Source organism: Pterocles gutturalis, unplaced genomic scaffold (assembly GCF_000699245.1).
Source record: "Pterocles gutturalis isolate BGI_N339 unplaced genomic scaffold, ASM69924v1 scaffold2435, whole genome shotgun sequence".
NCBI classification, from domain to species: Eukaryota; Metazoa; Chordata; class Aves; order Pterocliformes; family Pteroclidae; genus Pterocles; species Pterocles gutturalis.
The window spans coordinates 1-11,526 of NW_010140389.1; the positions used below are offsets into that span (position 1 = coordinate 1).

The 11,526-nt window shown below is 40.1% G+C and overlaps 1 protein-coding gene across 1 annotated transcript; it reads left to right on the forward strand.

The window, feature by feature from the left end:
• Window positions 1-1,988: 1,988 nt before the first annotated feature.
• DAPL1 (death associated protein-like 1) lies at window positions 1,989-7,933 on the forward strand (the record flags this gene model as incomplete). The annotated part of the gene is made up of 3 exons (XM_010083619.1): window positions 1,989-2,076; window positions 6,192-6,255; window positions 7,814-7,933. Coding segments are annotated over 3 exons (272 nt in total), but the record flags the coding sequence as incomplete, so codon positions are not given.
• Window positions 7,934-11,526: the final 3,593 nt, after the last annotated feature.

Below are 11,526 nucleotides of genomic sequence, written 5' to 3' on the forward strand. Positions count from 1 at the left end.
CGGTGCGGTGCTCGGGCCCCTCAGCGGGTGCTCTGGCCGCTGCCCCGCACGTTGTGGGATTTGTAATGGTACCGTTCTTGAGGTTTAAATGACTGCCTGGGTTTCTTGGAGGACTTGCAAAGGCAGACAGGTGGTAATCGGCACCTGTGCTTGGCTGTTGGTTAATTGTGGAACGAGTATCTCGACACCCAGCGTTAGTGCTTTGTTTCCCGTGTGTACCAGGTGCACGTACAGAGCTGCTGTAGGTCCAGCCTTTGGAACTGTGGTACGCTTGCTGTTCAGACTAAAACAATTGGGATTCCTACCCTCCCACCCCGGTTTGTTAGGAGCCATTATTGCCTGAAGAGCCTTGTACCCCTAAAATCTGTTTTGTTTTCTTGAAAGTTATTTTTCCAGCATGTTTCTACGTGAATTTGTGATGTAAGTAGTGTTTTTCACTGTCACTTGTCTCTAGTCCTTTCCTGGATGTCTGTGTCTGTGGCAGCGAGGGCTGAGTTCCACCTGAAAGGGCCTTTAAACCTCTGCAGCCAGTGACCTACTGCAGGTGCTGGCTTTTCTTAATTTACAGGACAGTATGGTGCATCCTGGTGAGGCTTATCCGTCACTGTAGTGCAGGTGACCATCTCTGGCAGAGGAGTAGGGATGGCAGGAAATAAGTTGTTTCAACTATGCTCTTAGTGAACAGAGCAGGTTGAAGGTGGACACCTTTATTCTGACCATCCTGTCCACAAAGAACCTCAACAGTGGTTGACACTTCCATTTCAGAGGGAGACTTCATTTTGCAGTTAGACTCCCAAAAGAATTTGCTTCAGTCTAGAACTCTAGTGTATTTGCAGCTGTGGGATTGCTAGGCCATTCATTTTCTGCATATAGCAGTGTAGTTAACTGTATGTATGTAATTTTGAAAAGAAGAGAAAAGGAAAGTCTAGATATTGCAGAACTCCAGCGCTGTAAGGCTGCTTTGGACATGACTGAAGGAGAATTCTTGTTTCTAAAATTAAACCTGCAGCCAGGAAATAAAAGGTGAGTAGTCAGATTTGATAGAAAATGGGTGTTAGTTACAGATGGACACATCTGTTCCCCCAAAAATGGCCAAATACATTTCTCATGCTATTTAGCTGAGTAATTCCTGAAACTTTTCTCCATTCCCTATTCACTCCTGTCCCCAATTATTTGAGTTTGAAAATGCCGGTGTTATTTATTCATTATAAGAATAGGAACCTTGCTGTAGGATGAAGCAACATCCTGAAAATAATGAGAAATGCATACTAAGTTTGGTCTTTCTTACTCTCAATTTTAAAACCTAAAAAACCCTCATGAACAGGGAGAAAATACTTCTTTCAACAACATGTTTTAGATAACTTCACACGTTCTTTGTTCAGAATTGAATTTTTTGACATGCCTTAGTACTTAAATTGTTATTGTTAGGTCGTCTGTAGCTTAATTAGTGCTAAATGGTTTAGTGATTGGCAGATATCTTAATAAAATATAATTAAACTTATTAAAACACAAGTACAAGATAAATATGCAGCTGGTTCTTATCTGCATTAATAGGTTTATTCTAGAATACCTTGAGCAAATCATGAAAACTCTACTGCTGTTAGTGACATTGTTCAAAACCCTGAAAGTTTTTTGAGGTTTGTTTGTTTGTTTTGCTTTTTTAAATTTAAAATGGAAACTATTACATCTGAGATTTAGGGGAGAAGCATGCGCACTAACATAAGAAGGTGTTGATTTAATATAGTTATCACTGACCAAAACCCTTCTTACTTCTTGATTATGGTATTTGGAAGTTGTTTTGAGTGTGCCATGACACAGAAATTTTAAGTCTTTGATGGATCTCTTTGTCTTGCTTCTGTGTGTGTGTTTAAGATTGAAGTATAGAGTTAAATACTGAAAGAAGATCTCTTGTTAACAATTATCTGGGGTATAAGTATTTTTTCTTCTTCTGTAGATATTTTTATATAAATTGTATTTTCTTCTTGCAGTCAAAGCTGGAGGTATGAGAGTGTCTAAAAAGCAAGAAAACGGACCTGTTGAGAAAAATGCAAAATCTTCAGGAAAAGAAAAGACAAGGTACTGCACTGCAGGGCTTGTTCCCCCCTGCCCTATAGTTGAAGTTCATAGGTAATGGCCTGAAGGCTGAAAACAAGGACAGCTCTTAAACTCCGAAGAGCTTAATTCTTAAATTAACTTGTGTAATTTATAAACAAAAAACCCCAACCTTCAAAACCTAAGGACAGTGCCTTGTAATGAAAGACAAAGGCTGAATCTCTTCTCTATCCTCATGTGTTATGGAGCAGAAATTAAAACAGTGTGTTGCCTACCTGTACCTAAAGCAATGGTCAGCTTGCGGTGAAATAAGAATGGATTTTAGGCTGTCCTCTCTCTGAGGGAAATTGAACCTGCATCTCCCAACTCCACGAAGCGTCTATCTCCTATTTCAATCTCAAGTATAATTTGGCTTTTTCTGTTTTCTAGGTCCTAAGGTTACTGAAGTTATTTTGCCCCGAAAGTAAAGGCATACTTCTACTTTAGAGTACGGTAGCAGTGACTGGTTGAAATGGTCATCAAAACAAATATTTTCTTACAGCTTTTTCAAAGAAAGACTGAATGTTTTTCTAAAATATATGCACTTTTCTTAAAGGTCACTGAACAAAAGTTAAGTTGACTAAGGTAAGGGTAAGAGGATGACATTTTAGTGACTTGTGGTGTTCCTGAAATTGCATTAGAGTCCAGATCCTAAATGGAGCACAGTGGCTAGACAGGATTTAGACTTTTTGCTTCTGTTACCATTTTAAACTGTCTCAATGGCCACCCAGTTTGGATGTTCCTTATTTCACCGCGTACCTTCTTTTTTTGCACAAAAAGTTCCCTTTAAGAGCCTGCAGTTCTTTTGGGGCATATCTAGAACTGCATAGTTACTGTGGAGTACCTAGCACCCCTCATAATGGCTGTGGTGTTCAGAAGCCAGTCAGTGTGATGCTAAGGTTTTGTTCAAGGGAGCCTGGTACAGTGATTTGCTTTTGGAACAAATCTGCTGTGTCCTGATAGCTGTGACCTTGCTGTGCAAGGCACTGGTGTAGTACATATCCTCCTCCATGTGAAGTTTAGGATATTTGTGAGGAGGTGAAGCCCTGAATTGTAGCCTGTTGCCAGCTAAAGATCGTACTTATCTTGGTGTGTAACTTGCCTTCACCAGTGAGCTAGATGCTTCCTTTTGAAGTTTTGTAGAAAAAAGACTCATAGGAAAAGACTTGATAGAAAAAGATTTGAGATCTGCGGGGATGAGACAAAATGTAATGGTTGAAGTACTGTGTTTGTGGACAATCGGATGTAAAATTTCACTCAACATTGTAACTAGTGTGCATTTAATAACTTTATCCCTTTTGTCAGTGTTCAGAGTGATCAGAGAATCTTAGAATGCCAGGTTGGAAGGAGCCTCAAGGATCATCTAATCCAGCTTTTCATGGCAAAAGCATGGTCCAGACAAGATGGCTCAGCACCCTGTTTGTCTGGGTTTCTCTGTATAAGTTGAGACTGGAGTGAGTGCTCCTGCCCCTAGTGTACACTTTTTTTTCTATCTCAATACGTTAAATTTTTGCTGCTCAGTTGCCCAGCACCAAGAGGAGAGCACAGTCTGGTTTTATAGATTGTTGAGAGCAGGAAATGAGGGTTTAATTCCCTGTAGAATGAGGACAGCCGGGAATTCATTCTTCCCTTGGATACTGTTGAGCATGACTTAGTAGGTATGGGTAGGAAATGCACCTGTTGTTGCTTTAAAAGTGACTTTGTCATCTTGCTGTGAAAAAGCACTTGTAAGCAAATATTTTTACCTGTAGTAGTGGGCTCTGATTTCTGTCTGGATGTGGATGCCTCTGCTGTAGTCCCAGTTTGGGACTCTGTGACTAGTTTTATAACAATAAACTGAAACAAAACAAGATTAAATAATCTGTCCTATCTTTTGAGAACAAAACTCCCTTCGAGTGGTCTTTGTATTGTCCTCATGATAGCTTGCTCTGGGCTTGCTGAAGAGGCCTGTCCAAACTAGGAGCAGCTCTCGAATCATGTCTTTATTAAAGCATATCTTGGAGTTATCCTGAAAGCTGTTACCACTGCTGGGGATTTGGGGACATCGGTTACTTTTTACCTATAAAAAAGGAGCCACCTATACTATGGAGTTTGTGTGGTACCCAGGTAACCATTTAAAAAGTCTATGATTAGGCAGAATAGATAAGTGGTCTGGGTGACTTTTGTTCTATTTCCACTTCTTTTTCCATACTGAGATTTAAGTTGGCTTTATTACTTTTGATAAAGAGATTTACCTCTGGTGTTTCTGAACATCCTTAACTGCTTCCTTTTTAGTTGAGAGTGTGTGTGTGTGTACATTGCAGTCATACTATCAGTGTCTGACAGTCACTACAAAGTACTGTAATCTAGTAACATCCTTGTGAAATAGGTTGTTTTGCCAGGAGTTAAAAGGGAATTTTCTGACTAGACTGGCAGCTGAAGTCAATTTTTGGATGAAAATGTGATATTTTTTTTCCCCTCTAAAATGTTGTAATCAGTTGGATAACTTTTAAATTAACTGGGTTAATTATGGGTTTAGCCATATTTGACACTGACACGTTGACGCTATTTCTTGGCAAGCTACAGAAATCACCACTGTGGGTTTTTGTTTGTGTTTTTTCCCCTCACCAGCTTGGAGGACGCTAACCTAAAATACAATTTTTAGAACAAAACTGAGCCAATAACGTTGACTTCTTTCCTGTTTGCTGGTTCTCTGTGCCAGAATCAATGGTTACTATACTGTACATGCCTTGTTGGGGTGATGGATTTCATTGTCAGGTTGCAATCACAGAAGTCGGAGTGCTCTGTAGTTTAGTAGCTATCGTAGGCAGACTCCTTGCCTCTAAGTTTCTAATTCAAATGAGATTATCTGATAGGCTTAAAGTCACTGTCATGGCTTAAAGTGGCTACTCAGAGCAGAATTTGGTCTTGGCAGGAGCTGAAGTTTGAGATTTAGTTCTTAAAAAAAAACCAAAAAACAAAAAACAACACTATGCTTGCTCTAAAGGTGCTGTGTAATATGTGGCATGATCGAGTGTAATGCATCGTGTTAATAACTAGATGCCTGCCTGACCATTTTTAGACAATACCTTACCTTTGGCTATACCTCATTATTTAAGAGAAACTATTCAAAGCTTATGTTCTTGGTTTTTTGTTGTTATTTTTTAATAACTTGACTTGGGTGGTTTTGGTTTGTGTTTTATCTGGCATTAGAAGGTTTTTATTTTCACTGATTGCCAGTTATCTGTGTAATTTTGCTGCTGTCTTTTCCATAGCCATAGTTCCCTGGTGGCATAAACAGATCTTGAATAACTTGTATTTGTCAGTGTGGCAAACTGTCTCAATTGTTAAATTGAAATTTCAGTAGGCAATGTCTTGGCTGACCTACAGAATCATTAATTTAGCAAAAGCAGTATTTGCTTTTTCAAGAGTCACATTTAAGGTATCTGGTTCTGTGTGGAAGGGTAATAAGAATTTTTCTCAACTCCATTTTAAGCTACAGGGGTGTCCCTGCAAATAATGGTATCAACCAGAAGGATGTGCACATTCCACAGTTCTTCCTGTTGCTGGACTAAATTATTTCATATCCACAGATTGTTTATTTGTGCAAAATTGGTAACATGGTTGTTTTTCATTGGAACATGAATAAGTTCATGGGACAATCTTGTGCAAAAAGGTAGTTTGACAAATTGCTCCTGTCAAAGGAAACACTTCCCAAAAGCAGAGGGTGAACTTTTTTCATGGGTGTGGATTGGAATCAAGAAAATTACCAAGTCAAATTTTGGAGTTCTGGATATCAGTGCTTAGCTTCTGTGAAGCTACTCCACAGTGTACAAAAAAAAAAAACAAACAACCCTTTTGAGATGTTAAGGATATTTTATATAGAGATTTTTACATAAAACTATGTCTAAATAAAACACCCTGCAACACAGATTTTGTATTGTGCTATTCTGAGGCAGCATACCTTTTTTAGTATCATACGGTCTTTAATGTGATTAAAGGATTTAGCTCCAAAACCTAAATTTCTATTACACAATATTTTGTATTATGTCTGGAAAATGAAAGTGACAAGTCTGTCTGTGAAATGGAAATGCTGAATACTTTTTTCTTTTGTTTTACAGTGCTGTTGCCGGTTTTTCAAGAACACAGAACATGGGTGTCTTGCTAGCAGAAGCACTGAGCAAAGTGAGTAGATCTGGAAGAACAGGATACGTGCTTATCAGGGCTTCTTCATAAAGCTAAACATTTAAAAAAAAAAAAAGTGAATTTTCCTTCAACTGCTGTCATCTGACATCTGTAGGTTTGTTATCTACCACTAAATATTCTTGAAATTATATATTTATTTAGTGGTTGTGTGGCTAAAATGCTAGATGGCTAAAAAGTAACTAGCCTTCCCTCCTTATTCTGCTGTGTTTGATTGCATTCCTGTTTAACACTAAGTAGCCCCAGGGTAGTTATGTATACCTGTTAAGAAAAATACAGCAAGATATTAAGGTGTGTCCTTTTTTAAAGTGGTATTTTGATTTAGTTTTATTGAAACGTGGGGAAGAACTGTCAGTGGCATGGTACTTTTATGGCACGGCAGAGCTGGGATTACAACCCAGAACAAAACCTAGTTTTCTGTTCTTTATCCCACTGTGGAAATAGCTTTAACTTCCATACGGGTCCAACTTAGAGAAGCGAAAAGACAGGTTCTTGAAGGAGGTGGGTATTGCCACTGCCAAGGGCACAGTGGATACCAGTATGGTAAGCTCCTGTCAAATACTGTAAGCGATCGCTGAGACAACAGGCACAGCATCTTCTGCCGTTGTCCCATATGGAGCTATTTCACCTCAGGCCTGACATTAGATAGTCAGGCATCTTCTTGACTTCTCCCTTGGAAATACTGCGAGATCATTTAAAATTCTCTGTCACAAAGCTGTTGGGGGACCCTTCTATTCCTCATTATGCTTACAACTGCTGTCCACTCTCTCTTCCCAGGCTGTTGATGCTGACTCTTGCACCTACACTGTGCAAGAGCTCGTCTGACAAGCAGCTTTTTAATTTCCATGCTAATCTGCAGATCTGACAGTTACCATCTATTTTTCATATACATGCAGTCTGTAGATTCTGAAGCATACAAGAGTTGTTCATACAGCTTGGTAAAACATCAGTTGCATCATTTCAACATAAGCCTTTCAGCAGCAGATGTTATTATAGCTTTAGTATGTAGATGTGGAATTTTTGCTTAGACTTGTTAAAGAGAACAGCTACAACTCATCCGGTTTCTCTTCTGCTTCTCCCCGTCTCCTCTGTTGTGACCTACCATTTCCTTTTCCTGCTGGTTTTCAGAATCTCATACGTGAAGCTTCCTCAGTAGTTTAGAAAGTGATAATCAGGTACTTTAATGATGGTGATTTGAATCTGGGAAAGTAAGATTTTGAAGCAACTTACTGTTAACTCTGGCGTACTCATTTGCTTTGCTTTCCTTGTCTTGACAGCTTATTCTATGAACTGCTAAAAAAAAAAGGAAAAAAAATTCAACAGTTCACTGAAGGTAGTCAGGCTAGTATCACTTCAAAACCAGAAATTATAATTAAATGTACAGAGTCACCATGAGTTTTAGGTATTGATCGTTTGAACTTTTTGTGGAGTTATGTTTTACTGCTGTTTTTAAACTACTTTCATATGATGGGATTTAGGAAAACAGTGGAGGAAAAGCTGTATTTGATCACATCTTTTTCTCCCCATTTCAATGTTACAGGTGAGCCACAAAATTCACACAGCAGCATTACAAGTGGCTCACCAAAAGCCACAGCCTGCCTTGGAGAAGTTCATCCTGCCTAAAAGAATTTACATTATTCAACAGCCACGAAAATGTTAAGATACTGAGTAAAATACTCATGTTTACTTAAAAGTGAATTTCTGTTCTAAATAGCAGTTGCTACACTGTGGTAAAAGGATCAAAAGCTATGTGCCTTGTATCTTACTGTATTCCTGTTACTGCCAATAAAATACTTTGTAGAAAGAGTTACTAAGTGTACTTGGGTTTTATTAAAGTATCACTGCTTCTATCTAACTTGGTTTTACTAAGGTACAGTGATTACTCAGTGCCAAGAAGTCTAACAGCTTTACTTTGTGAATTTTGATTGAAGAACTGGAAACCGACGGCCCTCTTAAAGAAAGCAGGTCACAACTGACAGTCATGTTCCCTGAGAGGTTTGATATGTCAACAGTGAATGTTCTCTAATGCTTCCTAAAATTCAGATTGCCTAACACTTTGACCTCGGTCTCTGGGTCTCTTTGGGTTTTTTGTTTTGTTTTGTTTTTAATTTAGTCTGATGCGTTCCATGATGAATGTGTGCCTTAGGCTTACTGCATAATAACAAACTTCAGAAGGTCCTGGGACAGATTTCCATGCAGTGGAAAAAGTATTTGGATTTTTTCTTGCATTTCTTTCTGTAAAGTAATCCAGCTTCTCTGCAGAGATTCCTCTGCGGGGATCCAGACAGTAGGAAGAACCAAGTGAAAGCAGTCCATCTGTGTGAACCCCTTTGGCGTTGGGGAGGACGAGTGAAGGAAGTAGCTGACCGCTGGGAGGAGAGGGCAGATGTGAGGGGGAGTGACGGTGCGGAGGAGGCTGTGATTTGAGTGTGGAGTGTCAGGTGGGTGGAATTGCATATGAGGCTGAAAAGCTGTGAGACTGAGCATGGGCTAGTAGTAGTAGGGTCAAGGGGTCAAGCTTACTAGTCAAATACAAGCACAGGAAGTATCCCTGAGACTGGCCTGCTTGTACTGTCAGCAAAAGACAACAGAAATAGTCATGCCTGGTGCAGAGGAGAATACTCTCCTACTGCTGCTAGCTGGTTGGGTAGGTCAGCTGACTTATTGCTCCAAATTTAATGCTTCTGGGACTGGTTTTTTGAGGTGGTGATTGCAGATGAACGTGCCACTGAAATTGTAGTCGGTGAGTCCAGATAGACTTAACTGATAGGAGAGATGATGCTAAAAAATGTTTATATTGTCAATAGGGCTTTTTTATCATAGTGTGCTTTCCCCATGGCTGCAGGGGAAATCTATTACAAACATGAAACACACTCCCTCTTAAATAGAGGGATCCCGGGTGGGTTACCCAGGATTAATGTTAAGTGGTAACATGAATGTCTGCTTAATTTCATCCATCCATAAAATGTAAATACCTTTATATGTTGACTAAAGATTAAATGATGATTACAGGAGGTGGTGATTAGTACTGTGTGCAATAAGCAATTTGGTTATACCTTGAATGAGAAGGAAAAATTAAAATACTGCTGCTCCTATGAAGAAGACTCTCTTTTTTCTGCCGTGTTCCTTAACTGACGGGTAGCTGCTTGTAAAATATTGTCACTGTTATCCTGGACAACAACAGCAATATATTTCATCATTATTTAAGTTGTAGGTGTGGGATTTGGAAAACAGCTAGTTATGCTTTTATAGTGTCTATAGCACACTTCCACTCCCCAGGCTGACTGTATACAAATGAGTATCAATATGAATGTAAATGTTGAAACACGATTCGGGTTAAAGCTGTCCATCTGGGTAGAATGATTGCTTATGCTATCAGTGCCAAAAATGGCACCATGCACTCTAACATGTCCCTGGCTAACAGGTGCTCCCTACAGGAAGAATGTTAGTAAAATCTTTATGATTCTGATCTTTATCCTTCTTTTTTCCTGAAGAAAATCAAGGGCTAGTGAAAAGTTACAGGACCTGATTCTGAAGGCCTTTGTGAACATTGCTTTCTCTGAAGTCATCTGCTTCTGGAAACTCATTTACAGTCTGGCCAAGGATTTAATGCAAAATGTGATCTTGCAGGAAAAGGATTGTCTTTTCCCTAGTTATATCCATCCTTCCCCTGGATGCTGCATTAACTAGACACTCAAATGTTCTGGCCAATAATTTGTGCTTAATGTATACCTGCGTGGAGAAACCATTCGAACACCATTTCCTGGTGCCTGGAAGGGACAGGACGTATCCTGGCACAGTATAGAGAAGGGTAACTCACTCTGCTTGTGAGGAGTTACTCAGATACCTTGTGAGTGGAGATACTGGGGATCCTCATTTCCCTGCTATGTCCCTGGAGTGGCTGGAAGGGTTACTGTGCAGACTGCTCGTGGGAATTCGACCTGTTACTGCAGGGCTTTGTCACTGCAGTTGTGTGAACACTCATGCTGTGATGTAACGTTATTACTGCAAGTGGCAGTGAATAAACCAAAGGATCTGGCTGCCCTTCTGTTGGTCCCTTACTTTATTTTGCAGTTTAGCTTGGGTGTTTTTAGTGAATGTTACTTAAACTGTTGGAAGTGGCGTGTTCGGGGTGGGGATGGCATGCTCGGTGTAGAAGGCAGCTACAGGAAATTACTTCTGTGACATAAATCAAGTAGTGATACAGCCATTGCTTATGGATGTAATAGTTCCATTGGAAAGGTCCTGTATTCCACTCTGCAGGGCACAGTTAGCAAGTTCTATACTGTATAGACTAAGTGTATACGGTAACTAGCGTTCTGGAAGTGTAGTGTCCGCTGTATCAGTAAGCGGGGGTTATGCAGCATAGGCTCAGCGTGTGCTTTTAAGAAGCATCAGCCTAGCTGCAGGGGTGAATGCACGCCTGTACTGCAGCAGTGCCTGGGACCTGTGTGTGTACAGGACATGGCTGGAGTGACGGCACGGTGGTTCCAAACACCCCGCACCGAGCCTGCTTGAGTGTCACCTGTCTTCATGTTCTACCGGGGTAACGTTCTCAGGTGTAAAAAGAAGACCTAACAAGAAGTCAGGGGTCTAATTTTGATAAACTCCATTTTGTGTTTTTAGTAGATGTGAAGCAGGTGCAGGCTCCTCTCCTGCTGTAAGACGCAGCTCGACCCTGGCACCTGCTCTGTTTCCTGCCTCTGCAGGTTGTTGTCCCCTCTGGTGTTACTGAGTGGTGTTCGTGTCAATGGCACTTACTGGTCTTTGGAGGGAATCAGAGAGATTTGTACAGAGAACAAACTGAACTCTTCTGCTTGAGTATATTTTATAATGAAGAGCACTCCCCTTTCCCAGTCAGTCTTCTACTCACCTGTTGTGTTTTGACAGGTGCACTCTCAGGTGCATTATTTTCTCTAATTTATTAAGATGTCCTACTGCTGTAACAGTATTAATAACAAGAGCTAAACAGGAGACTAAAACCATATTTTGAACTTATAAATCGACAGCTGTGTGTCGTTTGAGTTTGTGTTTGCGCCATCGTTGATGGTACGAAGATGGATCGGTTGTGTCTTCTGTCTCAGGGAGTTTCTTTAGTTCAAGTTTAGTTATTAGAGCTATTGCTTGTTGCCACAAGAGGTTGCTGTGTACCAGCTTGGTGGGGCAAAAAAAAAAAAATATTTTTTTTTAAGAAGGAAGGCGTTGGGAAGAGGTGGAGGGGATGGGAGAGAAAAATTACCTCAGAACTCCTGA